At 39.4% G+C, this 15005-nt stretch overlaps 2 protein-coding genes across 14 annotated transcripts in view; one reads left to right on the top strand and one right to left on the bottom strand.

The window, feature by feature from the left end:
• Positions 1-389: 389 nt before the first annotated feature.
• sh3bgrl2 (SH3 domain binding glutamate-rich protein like 2) lies at positions 390-9599 on the bottom strand. 2 transcript variants are annotated; one of them, XM_031321669.2, is made up of 4 exons: positions 9302-9599; positions 5207-5392; positions 4127-4207; positions 390-892 (listed from the first exon to the last, which is right to left on the bottom strand). In XM_031321669.2, the coding sequence occupies exons 1-4, from the start codon at positions 9344-9346 to the stop codon at positions 791-793; spliced, it is 414 nt and encodes a 137-aa protein (XP_031177529.1). In that variant the 5' UTR covers positions 9347-9599; the 3' UTR covers positions 390-790. The 2 variants fall into 2 exon arrangements, with proteins under 2 accessions (XP_031177529.1, XP_031177528.1); XM_031321668.2 differs by lacking the exon at positions 390-892 and adding an exon at positions 2910-3344 and having other exon boundaries at positions 9302-9593.
• A 1405-nt stretch (positions 9600-11004) lies between these two features.
• The window catches only part of lca5 (lebercilin LCA5), an 11064-nt gene continuing 7063 nt past the window's right edge, over positions 11005-15005 (top strand). The window contains exons 1-5 of one of the 12 annotated variants that reach the window (XM_035995373.1): positions 11005-11369; positions 11916-12076; positions 13222-13637; positions 14020-14261; positions 14504-14809. In XM_035995373.1, coding sequence (XP_035851266.1) covers positions 13244-13637; positions 14020-14261; positions 14504-14809 — 942 coding nt within the window. In that variant the 5' untranslated portion in view covers positions 11005-11369; positions 11916-12076; positions 13222-13243. The other 11 variants (XM_035995367.1, XM_035995366.1, XM_035995364.1 and 8 more) reach the window with 11 other exon arrangements.

Here is a 15005-nt window from a genome sequence, read left to right as displayed (position 1 = left end):
CATCTGTTTGCACGTATAAAGAATTTCCTTAATTTGCCTCCAGTTCAGTTGCACGTGTCACCATTTCACAAAATAATCACACCTCAAACTTCCTCTTGATGCTGCTCATACTCATACCCCCCCCCTCCAAAATCCTCCTTTCCCCCCCAAGGGGTCGCACAGCCAGAAGCTCTTAAAGTAGTGAAGCTCTGACCTCAGTCTTCTATCAGTATTCTCTAATGACAGAAGTCAGGATACTGAGGTTTGGACAGCAGGTTAAGCACATATTGATGTCTGAGTAAATCATTACATCCGAGGAAAGGGGGCACTGTGTTTGGTCTGACACACAGGATGATCATGTCATAAGCAAGATAATCGTCTCACAAGTGCAAAGGCAAGTTCAAAGAGGACAAAAGTGACTCTTTTTATGAGCAAATCTCAGTTTCTTTTGATTAAAATACAACAGCACAAAGGTGAATTTAACAGTTGTTACATTTGTTAGTTCTTAGTGATACAGCTTCTGCCAGTAGAGGCAGTACTAAGTGACGAACAGCCTTGAAAAGCAAGCAACATTTTAGAAGCGGGTAAAAAAGCGGTTAGTCTATTTAGAGAGATGCAGGTGTTTTTAATAATCAATAATTAGACACTAGGAGGGTACAGTATGTATCAATTCATTTTCTGGCGTCGGATTAGAGCAAATTGTTAGGCCAACAAACATCCATTCATGTGTAAACCTCCTGCCTCATCAGCCATCACCATTAGTGCGCAGTACCTCCTCACATGTATTCTCTGCTTGACTGTCATTGCCACTTCACCTGTCTCTGGAGTCTGTATTTAAGTCCATTTTTCTTATCCAGTCGCAATCACTGCACAATGGTGGGTCCAAGAGTTTATTGTGACTCTGTAGGTGACACTACATAAGCAACACAAACATACGTTTAGCAAATTCTGCTTTCAGTTGGCAATTTGGGTTTTCTGCATCACAAAAAACAACACCCCACCAGCACTACAAAGGGGCTTCAGATTGATCCTCTCAAGACACAAGGTTGTTCAGGGTGGTTTCAAATATGCAAAGAAAACAACTGTGTGTACCACTTTTGTATTCGTATCCAGGGCTTTAAATTTACTTTTTTTTTTTCACCAGCCAACACAGCTAGTAGTTTACTTTAAATTCAGCTCCTCTGGTTTGTTTGGCTCTGGTCCGTTCGTCTTCTCCGTTTCAGCATAGCTCGTGTTCAATAACGCGCACACTATAGGCACGTAGCCAGCGGTTGTCTGATGCGTCACAACTTGGTGTTCATGGGAAAATGTAGGATTAGTACTACAAGCAGTGTTGCCAGATAAAGATTACGTTTCCAAGCCAAAGACACACAAAACTGCCCAACTGTCTTGGCAGAAAACAGACCAATCTGGAAACACTGACTTGTTGCATCGTTTCTGCAGCCTGCTGATTCAAACAGACGCTTCACTTCATTCAGCACCAGCCAAATTGGCTATAACTTCAAAATTGTATCCGCCAAAGTTCATTTTTACCCGCAATTGGCGCGTTGGAGGGTGTAAATCTAAAGCCCTGGTAGTATTACATGATACTGAGGCAAAATAACTTAAACATTTCATACAGTGAAGTGTCATTGCATATAATTCTCAAGACAAACAGAAAAATGCCACAATTAAACACAACAGAGTCACAGACAGAGAGGTGTAACATAAAGTACATTTAGTCGGTCCAACAGGCTTGTTTGTATCCAATATTTCACAACAAAGTCATTACATGATTTCATAATACATGAGGATACAACTCAGCAAAACAGGAATGTCGTTAGTGGCAGAAATACATTGATGTCCCGTCCATGATTAAAAATAAATAAAAATGACATCCTTTCACGTGACGGCCGACATTTAGGGAAGAATGGCTAGCGAAGGTAGCCTACATCTGTTTGTGTGCGTCCTTCATGTGTAAACAAAAAGCAATAAATCAACCACCCACCCGTAATAATTTAATAAGGACGAGAGACTTAAAGAGAAAATGCTTAGTGTTGGTGTTTGGGACAGAGAAATACAGATTGGAGGACAGCACTACAAATTGGCCATGATGTATCAACCTATGATCATTTCATAATCTGTAAATCCCAGGCAGTCTGCTCACATTTCAGCAATTTATTTACTCAAACATTTTGGAAATATATAGAATGAAGGGGAGGCTCAGCAGGGGAAGCTGAGTCAATATGTTTCATGTTGTCAACAAATCCCATGAAAAAAAACAAACCAACAATGAATTGACAAATATCATATGTTCAGCCAAAGCCTGATATCTTATTCCTATGTGCCATAGAGCTCCATAGTGTTCCAAAAAAACAAATAAAAAATAAAAAACACCTGAATGAGCCACAACATTGCACTGGGTGATATGTTCATGCAACACCGTCCTGCTGCTGTAAATACTCAGAGCACCAAATGTGTATTAATCCATATCTTAAAATAAATCTTCAAAAAATTAAACTATATATTTGAAACCTATTTAGAGACTCTGTAAAAAAGAATGGGCTCAGGGCTGAGTGGCACAGACAGGGTAGGGAAGTCAGAATGTATAAAGTTGTTTTCATTGTTGGTTTTTGTCTTATTATTGGATTTGAAGGCAATAAGAAAAAAAGAGAAAATAACAGACACCCTGTCCTTTAAACTAGTTTGGCAGTGGAATAACACAAGAACAAGGTTTGTTTTATTTGATGACCGTGACTACACACTTAACATGAATGCTGGCAATGATATTAGTTATTGTGTCTATCCCTCATATCTTTTAGGATTCATACCATTTGGTCTCATCTGCTTTGTGGTAAACTGCAGTGCCACTAGCATGTCTGGGACAGCATCCTCTCACACTCCCTCACTCAAACACGTTTCAGGTTGCATTAATAATATGTGTGTTTTTAGGTGACCTGTGCTGCACCTGATCAGTAATTCCTCCATCCACTGTATTGTAATTGACATAAAAGAACTGGTCTACTGATGCAAAAGCTGCTACATCTAGTTTGGACTGAGTTTATGCTACTACCAGTGCTTGCTGTTACAGTGTGTTAAACATGAAAGGAAAACACAAATGCATCCATCATAAAGTTAATCCCCTTGTTCTGTGAACAAGTCTCTCTTGAGAATCAAGACTCTTCTTGGAGATTTATTTGATGGTGGAATGAGAGTTTACACAGTCAGGAGAGGTCATACAGGGTGAAATCCGCGGGGTCTGATGTTTGGCAACATGCTGGCATCATAGCAGGAGGAACATGGGAGAAGAGGTGGTGCAACACAGGAAGCGATGCAGTTTCCGTCCTCCTATTTTAAGAGTTTGATCTAGGCTATGACTCAGAATCCTAGAGATTGGGGGAAAAGGGGTGAAGAGATTGAACTTTATTAACTTTATATTATTATCATCTACGTTCTCCTTAGATTTACAAGACCACACAGTATGCTACCAGACATCTCTGCTAAACATGAAACATGTCCACACTAAATGCATCTGCAATATCCTGCTGGTAATACGTAATCAGATCTCTTTTAACTTAGTTATCCAATCAACCTCTAGAGGAGAGACAGACAAGGGGTGTGACTGGGGGGGTCAAATAAATGCTCTTTAGTGACAAATGGAAATAAGTTCATTTGTTTGGTAAGTGGATCCTCGAAAGGTTCCTGTTATTTTGTATTCTTTCAAAAGCACCAACATAGTCCAAGTCCATTTCAATTATGAAGATGAGAGATACTGTATATTGTATTCATTTCCCAATCATCTAAGCACTGATATCAATGTGGAAACTATGATTATCTAAATTCTAAGGAGACCTTTGGGAGACGCAGATCTTGATATTTGAAAAACAGATTGAGGGGAGGAGACAAGACCACTGAATCTAGATGGATGGGATTTGGTACTTTTAAACTGACCTACCAAAAAAAAGCTCATGTGCATGAAACACTTATAAATCAAATGTTTCAGAAGCAGCTTGCAGAAACTAGAGCTGCTGATCCAGTATATGTGGAAAGACCGTTTAGTGTTTAAGGAAGTCTGGACTGAGAGCAAACCTTTTCGGCTGTATAATTTATACCACAGAGACAGCGCTGTGTTTCTGTGTCTTTAAATGCATATATAGTCTCCTCTTACTTTCACCGAGGGCTGGGAACTGAGCCCAAGGAATGCAAACACAGTGTTGTCCTCTTTCGACTGGAAGAAGTCTTCATAGTCCTAAGTGGAAAGACAAAAAAAATGAGGATGTTACATAAATCTACATAAAGAATGATGGTTGTGAATATCCCTAACAAATAGTCCCTCCACTTCTGATTTTAATAAAATGCAATGGCCATGACATTGCAGAGTAATTTTGGATTACTTTGGCCAGTGAGAGTGACGGCAGGCAGAGCAGATAATCTGCACCGTCCATGAAACTGGATTACGGCAGGATTACAAAGTGGCGTGCAAGCTCAGTGGAGGGCATAAACTGGCAAGCACTAACTGGTCAAACTTTTACTGAATGATGTGAACTATTGACATAACCAGCTTGAGCATTAACAACCATCAATGTATATAAAAACTCAATCTTACACCTTTAAAATAATGTTTACTCTGGTGTTCCTGTGTAAAATTCCCTTTCTTTGCTCTTCCTGTAAAATGTACACTATTTTGGATGACACTCTCATTTGAACTTGGCAGGATAAAATTAAAATCCAATCAAATGTGATTTAGGGCGATTTTAATGTACACAGTGCCATGGATTAGCATTGTTAAGCCTCTGTCCTGATTGACAGGTTGCCGTGTAGCCACGCCTCAAAGCAGCCCCTGCTTTATCTTCTGTTTTAAAATAAATGGGAACATAATTAACAAAATGAACATCTTGCTGTATTAAAGAAGACTTGGAACTAGCCATTGAGACCATAAACTCATTCTGAAAATGTTAAGTGAGGTAATAAATCAAGTGAAGTAGGGTCATTTTCCCATAGACTATGTAATTTGACTTCTTTTTGCAAACAGTGGAGTCGCCCCCTGCTGGAAATTAGATAGAATGCAGGTTTAAGGCACTCACTTTTCATGATTTTAATTTCTACATGATGAAATATCAAAACCTTCCCATCCACTTTATTTATTTAGAAACCAAAAATAAGTTTCGACAACACTGTCTCCAAGTGTTCAGATCTACCTGATGTACGGTTGCTCATTAGAAACATCAGAAACAAACATCCATCATACCCCACAGTATCGATCCTCATTGAAGATCTGTGGAGGCAGTGGGTTGCCTTTCTCCGGCTGCTTGTCTCTGGGGATGTTCCGGTACATCCAGAGCCTCTGCTCCTCCAGCATGGTGATGTCTACTTCCTGGAAGCTGATTCGATTGGCCTCCAGAAAACCCACCACTGCCTGCTGATGCTTTTTTACCTGGAAGTGGTCATTGGTTCAGGAGAGGTGGTGAGATCAAGTTGATAAAGAAGTCGATTTAAAAAAGTTAATAATTGAAAGAAAAAGGACAAGGACTTTGTTACATCAATAATGTGAGCTAACGCAAATAAATGTACACGTTACCACAAATGCATACTCTCATATTGCCTTCATGTATGTACATGTGTGCATAAAGTGCAGCTGGATACTGTACTGTATGTGTGCATGGCTTTCCCTTTGTCTCTACATGTATATTGCTCTTGGCCAAGCAGTAGGGTTAATACACTCCTGCAATGACAAACAGTAAGCTGACACTCATCGAACCAGAGCACACACTTGTGGAGTGTACTGTATGTATTCACTTCATAGGGACTCCATTGGTAACAGTAACAGGACATTAAGAAGGGTTATTGATTAGTGGAGGAGATTAGGTTTAAAACCAGAGAGCTGACATCCTTTTCCTGTACAGTATGCTATGACCTCATAGTACATCAATACAGTTTACTAGATTCCGTAAGGCTGACATTAACAATTATTATCTATTGATGAATATATCAATTTCTATTCTTATTATTCTATTCTATAAAGTAACAAATTAGCAATTTTTTTTTGTTTAGACATAGTTTCCATTTCTGCAGCTGTGTGCCCTTTGTGCACTTTCCAAGCACACAATGAAGTGTCTATTTAAGAGGAAAGTCCACCTGAAAACCATGCAATGAACCCATTTGTGGTCTATGGGGATGGATACTACAGCCCCCTGTGGTATTGTCACAGTACTGTATGTGCTCTGGGATGTTCTGTGTTTGAAACTGCATGACAGTGTTTGTGAATGCTGAGAGGGAAAAAAAATACAGAGATAATTTTAGAAGACAGAAAACTCCCACGGAAGGGAGATTCGTAAACAAACATTAGACACAGAGGCCCAGTCCACGTCTTGGAGTTTTATTACTAGATGGTGATCATAATTTGCTCAACTGGCTTAGATACAAAAGGGAAAGGGTACACTTTTTTTTTTTTATTTATCTTTTGCATTCACATCTAGCTTGTGTTATTGATCCAGTCATTCTAAGTTTGCTTAGAGCACAGAAATCATTTCACATTCAGTATTAACATCAAGCATTCTGTAATCCTCCATAAATGTTTCCCATTCTGTTTTGTCTCCAGTAATATCATATAATGCAGTCTATCATGGTGATTCAAGTCCAGGCAATACAGTAGGTATGCTTGCACATTCATTAACATGACAAAAGGGCTGATTATTTGAAAAAATAAATACACAAAGATTGAATATCTGCCCTGTGCTTGTGTATACTGTACATGTCATGTGTGTCCATTGTTTTAGTGATGCTAAGGGCCACAATGGAGCTATTGTTTTACATTAAAGACAGTAAGGGATTGTTCTGTACAGTCTGTTATACACACCCAAACAAGATAATCTGCTGTGTCTTCCTACTGCAATTGTCTCTGTGGCCATGAAACAGCTTTATCTGGACTCTCATATGGAAAAGCAAATGAAGTGCCAGGATACTGACTGTCTTTAATGAGAAACAATGTCCGTTTGCTCTGGTCAAAGGTTAAAACTCCATATAGAATAACTGGTCTGATTCCATGATGTATATCACATAGTTTTTCTCCAACATGGTACAAATGATATAACCTCTCTCTGAGCTGAAAAGGAGTGAGTAGGCAGCGTGAGTCTAAATAATGAAAGAAGTTCCCCCCAGTGAGGGTGAGTGAGAGTGTGTGTCAGGGGATAGGTGAGTTCAGATTTTGGTGTGCATGTAAGATTAAAGACACATACATAAATTGCACTCCTAAACAAACACTCACATTTCAGTATATGAGTAATGCATGCTTTGTTTAAGAGCACTTTCTGAAATAGGGATTAACTAGAGCTAAGACTTATCCTTTAGTCACGGACAGAGAGGGACACAGGGAAAGAGAGGACTTGGGATAGGAAAACATACATAAATCCCAACTATATCCTGAGCAAAAAAGAAAAAGAAACTGAAATTTAAAAAAAAAAAGGTACAGGACAGTTTCTGTTGTCCCCAACATTACCACTACAAAACTATTTTCAACTTGCATGGCCTTCTAAAGAAATGCTTTCTTAGCGTATAAAATCATTGCTGAGATCAAATAATGTGAGGACACATAGTGGTTACTTTTTAATTAGTAAAAATACAGATTATTCCAGGGGCATTATAAATTAGAACAGCAAGTATACTATGTAAAAATCTGATGAGACTAAGACTAAGCCTGATACATATCCACAGAGTTGGGGGTGGGGGTTAGGGTGGGGGGGGATAACCTAATTTGCACTTCATTCATTCTGTGGTGACAATTTTCCGCCCCACTAATCTGTTGTTAAGCTGTGAACTGCTCATTTGATGGGTTCACTGTAATGTTTCGATTATTGCTCCCGCCTTGAGTCCGCTCACATATTAGCTGCTTGCAGCACCTGTCTGGTTCCCCTGACCTCACTCACTCACTCACACACACACACACACACATTTCACTTTAAATCAGCTGAGGGATTCTAGCAGTCTCACCTCTTTATTCAATCACTTGTAACTCAATTCAAAAGCATTCACAGTAAATTACATTCACATGAGCTCAAATCTCACATAACTGACCCAAATGGTAGACTTATTTAAGTGTGCATGACTGTGTTTTGGGTGTGTGTGTGTGTGTGAGTGTGTGTGTGTGTGTGTGTGAGATAGAGTCTGTGTGTTTTGAATGTATGTGTCATTGGCCTAAAAATAACTCCTTTGTAAACGCTCAAAGATTGTGCTGCCCCCTTCTCAAGACGAAGCATTAAATAAATATATTACTCATTTCCCCCATTACCTAAGCCTTGAAGCATTCACGCAGGAGTGTTGTTTGATGGTTTTCTGCTGGTACTCAGCAGGGCCTTCTCTATGACATGTGCCTGTTGTTTCCCAGCAGGCACTACAGGACTAGGGTAACAACTAACGATTATTTTCGTTTTTCATTATTAATTAATCTGTCTAGTATTTTTTGAGATTAATCCATTAATTGCTAAGTCTATAAAAATGTCAGAAAATAGTGGCAGCATTCCTTAGAGCTCAAAGTGACATCTTCAAATGTCTTTATCTTGTCTTGTCCAAAACCCAATCATATTCAATATATGATGATATAAAACTGTCAACAAAAAAAAAACTCAACTGGAGAGAAGCTGGAATTTTGTGTTGATCAAATCGTTAATTAATCATTTCTGCACTACACAAGATCCACAGTAAATGGCCTTCTAATTAAGTCTTATGTATTTCCAGTAGGCCTTTCTGCATAATGATGCTGCTGCTCAGTTGTAGGAACCGTACCCTAGAATTACTCAGGTGGTCAACAAGTTGAAAGTAACATCTCACAACATATAAGAGTAGATTACCCCCAAAAAGGACAAGATTCCAGAGGTTAAAAACTCTACCTGCTGCTGATGCTGGCTTCAAAGTAAAGTGCCTATGTGATAGGGGGAGGGTTGCACACCAAACACGGACTTTGTTCTACCAGGAGGGAGAAGTTTTACAAGATCGTGTTATTTATTAAGCTTCTACACAACGAAGGCCCACTGTAAATGACAAATATAAATCATTTTTTTTGAAAATGCATCTCACAAAGGAATGCAACAGATTGAATTAACAAATACATTGCACAGAACACAACATAAATCTGCCCTTGCAAATGTGCGTCTTCGTCAGTGAATAAACTGCAACATGCTAATTACTTTTACTGCTTGTGAACTGTCTGAAGTCGCACTTACAGTCCAGTTAAAAAATAGCAATTAACACTATTCGGCGAGCATAAAGATGTACACATGCATTTGTAATGTGCCCGCATATCTTATATATAACTGTCAACAAGCTTGAAAACACATTTGCCAAAACTCACCGCGACAGAGCCGGTTGAGGAGGCGATGTAAACCTTGATGACCATTTTAATCCCAAATGAATGTCAGACAGTTGACAAACAAACTGTTTGGTGGCAGCGAGTCCCGTTTGTTTCCAATATCACAAATTCAGACTTTAAACTACCGGCTGTTTTCAGAAGAGAGAAGACACGCGTCTCCAGTAGCCTATTTAAACTGAGCCATGATAATAAAACAGCGTGCGTTTCTGCAGACTGTGGCGCTCAACAATTCTTAACAGCACAGATGCAACAGACGTCATATCAAACATTGGATTTCCGGTCGCAGTTTTCAAAATAAAAAAGTCAATCTTTAAGTGTTTTTTTTTAATTTTCTTTTCTTGGAGAACTAAAATTATAGTGCGTAATATTGTAGGCTACAATTCATCCATAAGTTTATTCAATTGATAAAGTATAGACCAAATCTAAGGTCTAAATAAATGTAGTTTAAAGTCGGTATGTGTTTTAAATGAATTCCTCGGATTTAGTATTTCCTCATGTTTTAACCAAGCACAATTAGATATTATTCAATTCAATATTGTTTATTTTGAAAGGAAAAAATATATATTTTTCTTGACTCTGGTTATATCAGGCAACTTGACTGGTTTGATTTGATTTATTTAATTGTATCAAGAATGCCTTACACATGAAAAGATCGAGGATAAAAACACAATAAAGTCCAGGACTTATTTCCATTGTGGTCCTCAACACATAACATCAGGACAAGATAAGACACTTACAGAGTGTGTGATAATCAATGACATAACATAAAAACATTTTTCTTAAATAAATAAAAATGAAAACGGTAACTGGCCCCCTGCTCTATTCAGCTACCCTCTCTAGTAACTGCAGGCCTTGATTCTCTTTTTGAAAGAGTTCATGCTGGAAATGACTTTAATTTGCCGGTCTAACTTGTTCCACTGAACTGCCCCTATATAAGCAAATGTTCCTTTCCCTAACACTGTCTTAAATGTATAAGGACACAGGTCTGATATGCTGCCACGAGTGTAAATATTGTGTGTGTCCTTACCTTAGTAATAAGACACGACAAAAAAATTGGGACACTATCTGACAATATTTTATGGATCATGGTCAGCCTTGACATCATAACACGAGACTCAACAGGGAGCCAGTTGAGCTCAACAAATTGTGATCTATATATGAGACCTATGGCCCAAGTTCAGACTGGTAACCTCTGTCAGCTTCAGGTACAGTAGGCTACTAGGGGTTGATAACAGGATTCTGGTCTAGTTCTCAGGATTCTGGCAGCAAGGTTGTTTTCTGTCCAGTTTGTTTCAATTACATCAGCAGCTTCGTGAATATTGCAAGTTTTGTGACAATGGTATGCTACAGATGGCCAGATAGCACTATGGCTAATGACATAAATCTCAAACACCAAGCAAATGCTCTTGAAGGGACAGCAAACTAAACAAACAACGTTAGCACAATTGAAATATGCATTGCACAATGATGTACCATATTATATTAGATGGTCAGATGACATATTATTAGTATATATTAATATGTCCCTTCGATTTTCTTTAACTGAGCCTCCCAGCATAAGCTTTCCCCACGTTTGTACCATAGACTTATAATATTAGTCTATGGTTTGAACTTGTATAACTTTGAACTTGTATAGCACAATTAAAACCATGCACTACAGCGCCACTCTGGCGTTAAAGTGGTACTGCAGGGAATGCTGCGGTTGCCATGGTACGGCGTCAGCGGTAGGAAGGAATGGAGCAAACCTCAAGCAAGGCGTGGACCAAATAAATAGCATCTGAACGCCTCTGACTGTCAGGATTATACTGCGGCTTGCTGTTTTACTGTGGATAATTACAGAACGACGCATTTATAAAAAGATAGCCATGACAGTTTCCAAAAAGGGCGGACGTCTAACGTTATGCCTTCTTATATGTAACGGTAGCTATAGCTAAGTTAGCTTAAGTTCATAGTATCTTGCTAGCTAGCTAATAGTTGAAGCTATGTAGCGTTAGCTAACATTAGCCGATCGAGTCTAAACAACAAGCCGTGAACTGCTACAAAGTTAAAGGTAAACCAGTCGGTAAGATTTAAAAGAGTAAACGCGGAAAACGGACAGGTTGGTGCCAGCAGACGCCGAGTGGTAACGTTAAAACACACTCCACCTGTTGATGGTAGTCTTTTTTTGCTATAAGCTAATAAGCTATTTTCAGTCAGTCCTCCATCACCGTTAGCTTTCTACAACCCCTTTGGGACTAACGTTTGCCAATGCAAATACGCTGAATGTTGTTTGGAACCTCATCTAACTCAGCTACTTCTCTCTTATTGACGTCTATTTTATCATGTTGCATTTGAATATAGAGCCCACTGAGGTGGGTGGTTGGCTTCAGCTTACCTACTAGCCACATTGTAGCTTTTACCAGACAGTTAGTCTCACAACAATGCACCTGTCAACAGCAGACGGCCTACTGTAATCCAATCTGTGCGTGTCACACAGATGGCAGGCCAGAGAAAGCTTGTAGTAGCGCTATATTAAGCCCTTGATAACACGCTTCTGTTTGAATATTTGTTTTCACTAGCTGGAGAGCTTGTGACCCGACTGCATATATTCTCTCAGCTAATAGCGTTATCAGAAGCCTCCGGAGACAGTCAGACAAACAGAAGATGTGAATGATGATGTCAACAGAGATGATGGGGATATAATGGAACCAATCTAATGAGCGTTAAAATAAGCTGAGCTTAATACTCCTGTACACCCAGCCATATTTGATAATAATGGTAATTCATATAATTAAATCACTTTTTGTCATCAAAATATTTGATAAATATTTGACCAAATATTTGACCAAATTTAGTGCAGTGGTTCTCAAACGTTTGTACGCCAAAGACGCCTAAACTGACACAAATTAGAATACGGACCCCCATTTGATAGGCTTTTTGCTTTTAGATGTTTTATTACAGAAAGTGTAGGAAGCCCAATACCAATTGGGAATTATTGTATTGCTGGGGACCCCCTGGAACCTCCTGTTTGAAAACCACTGTATTAGGGTGTGTACTGTTGTTTCCATAGATACTTGCCTGTCAAGTGATTCTATTATTGTCAGGGCTGATGAATGACCTTTACATGTCATTAGCACAAATATCAAAGCGTGTACTCGCTATTAGTCTTGAATTCTATATTTATTCTTCAAACTATTCAAGGTTGTTTGATCTCAGCAACAAGAAAATCTGGAGTTGCTAGACTATTTTTGTTGACGTTTCAAACACATGGGCCTTTGTTCACATAGAAAATGAGTCGGGCAAATGTGTAGAAATGTTTAATATAGTATTTGCTCAATGTAGAAAAACTAAAAATACCTACCCATTGGGCTGGTATCATAAAAGACCAACATTATAATAGATACAAACACAGTTACTTACAAAATAAAAAGATATGTGTACAAAATATATTTTATATGTAACACTACAATCAGCAGAATAAAAATATCAGGTAACAACACCTGAACGCTTTTTTTTCCTCCTCTTTTTCTGTTCTATTTGAACCTGAATGTGTACATGTAGATTGTATTGCAGTAAGAAATCATGATCTGGCTGTTTAATAAGTCACCAGGGCAGATGGGAGCAGGCTAGTATTTTGGATGTAGCAGCAGTGGTGTTGAGTAGTGATATCATACATCATTCAGCCTCATGGAAAATTCCACCCCCCCCCATGTGTTGTTGCTTAGTGACCAAGACACACAATACAGAAAACCTAAGACAAACCAGTTGGCCGAGCTTCTTATTACTGTTTTGAATGAATTTTAAAAATGTTCACCTGGGTTGCACATTACAAATGTTGAGGTCAAAAGTGTTAATTGTAACCCTAAAATAATTCAAAGTCTGACATGTTTCTTTCCAACTTTTTGTGTTTAAATTCAGCACAGCGTTTCTTCTCAACGTGACAACATGGAATCTGAAAACATATCTGATCCGTATCAAGACAATCGGGATGTTATTCAAAGTCCCCAGTCACTCCAGAGTACAAAGGAAGAATCCCGAGCATCATCTTTCCAAAAACACAAAAAGAACTACCGGGACAAGATCGGGGATGAGGGGGAAAAAGACAGCTGTGTTGAGAGTAGATCCAAAACCCGAACCTGCCATTCAGATCCAGACCGGGACCAGGTATCGGATGGAGAGGGACAGAGAAGTAGTCGGTCGTTTTACTCAGAGGACTATGAGAATGAGTCTCCTTCAGACCGCTCGATCTCACCGTACTCCCAGTCCCGGACTCCATCCCCTACTCCTCAAAGAGGGGTGCGGGCAAAGAGGATTTATAACAGTCCCCTCTACAAGACAGGTATGTAAAGCAGGGAAATGATCAAGTATGGACGATGAATGAATGAAACGGAACCCTCACTGGTTACATTTCATTTACTGTCCAGGTGATGGCAGTGTAAGGCAGATTGTAACAAAAGTTCTCCTTTTAGACATGTAGATTTTTATGAACTGTTTTTCACCCTGAACTTGATACAAATAAATACAATTTCCATTTGAATATTGTAAAGGGTCTTAACAACACACTAATCATGTTAATAAAGTTTGATTTTGATCAGTCTTTAGCCCTAACCTTCACTACTAGCACACTCCATGTGTTTCAGTGTTTGTGTGTGTCTGTAAAAGTCTTTATTGTCATTGCCTTTAAATTTTTTCTACATCATGTGTGTTTCTCTACTTTGCAGTTGGTGTGGGGCGCCGGGGTGTGTCTCGCCCACAGCGTCCAGGTGGCCAGCCTTTGAGCCAGCAGCATCGCAGGGGAATGCATTCACAAAGCAAGGAGTCCACCCCCCCTAAAGACCTGGACCTGGTCACCAAGAGGATGCTTTCAGCCCGCCTGCTGAAGATCAACGAGTTGCGTAACTCCCTTGCTGAGCTGCAACAGCGCACTGATGAGCTGCAGAAGGAAAATCGAGTTCTCAGACAGGTAGACCTACCCCTCTAGTTAAGTTTGGGTTAAATATATAGAGAGCCTGTTTTAATTAAACAATATCAGATTTTGGTGTCCAGTACTGATGTTTTATAGTAAAATACAGAAGAAAGAAAACACAAACACACACATCTTAGCAGGAAAATCAATCACATAATCTTTTACCTTAAAATCAATTTTCTCATCATCTTCAACACCTGTGGCGTTCTAAAATTGAATTTATTCTTTCCACGCTGCAGCTTCAGGTGCGTCAAGAAAAAGCCCTGCATCGCTACGATGACACAGAAAGCGAGATTTCCCAGTTACTGTCACGCCACAACAATGAGACCCACGTGCTGCGTGAGCGGCTCAGGCGTACTCAGGAGCGGGAGCGGGCAGCCGAGCGGCGGATGAAGGACAGCGAGGAGCAGCTGCAGAGGAGTCAGGGGACAATCGCGCGGCTGAAGAAGCTGGTCGACCAGCGAGAGTTAGGAACCAGAGACGAACTAAGCCGCAGGCTAGAGGAAGAGAAGACACGGGCCCAAGAGGCGGAACGCAAGATTAAGGTACATTTAGTTTAGATTTCATTTATTTAGCTATTTATCGATAATGCTGAGCTTTGCAGATATTTCATCTATCTAGAATGTAGTGCTGCTATTACTCTTATCTGTCCGGACATTTGAGAGCCTCTGAATTGTATCTCATTCAATGGAAATTGCCTAAATGGGTCAGGTTTTCAGTTTTTAGGTAAATTGTGTATTT

Source organism: Sander lucioperca, chromosome 19 (genome assembly GCF_008315115.2).
Source record: "Sander lucioperca isolate FBNREF2018 chromosome 19, SLUC_FBN_1.2, whole genome shotgun sequence".
NCBI lineage: Eukaryota > Metazoa > Chordata > Actinopteri > Perciformes > Percidae > Sander > Sander lucioperca.
The sequence above is the reverse complement of the archived record's forward strand: the minus strand, read 5'-3'. Positions and strand labels throughout refer to the sequence as shown.

Coding starts and splice junctions, on each gene's coding strand:
- sh3bgrl2 (XM_031321669.2), bottom strand. CDS start 9,346: ATGGTCATCAAGGTTTACATCGCCTCCTCAACCGGCTCTGTCGCG. Junction 5,393..9,301: donor CCTCAACCGGCTCTGTCGCG/GTGAGTTTTGGC, acceptor GACCACTTCCAG/GTAAAAAAGCATCAGCAGGC. Junction 893..4,126: donor GTTCCCAGCCCTCGGTGAAA/GTAAGAGGAGAC, acceptor TTGCTTATGTAG/TGTCACCTACAGAGTCACAA.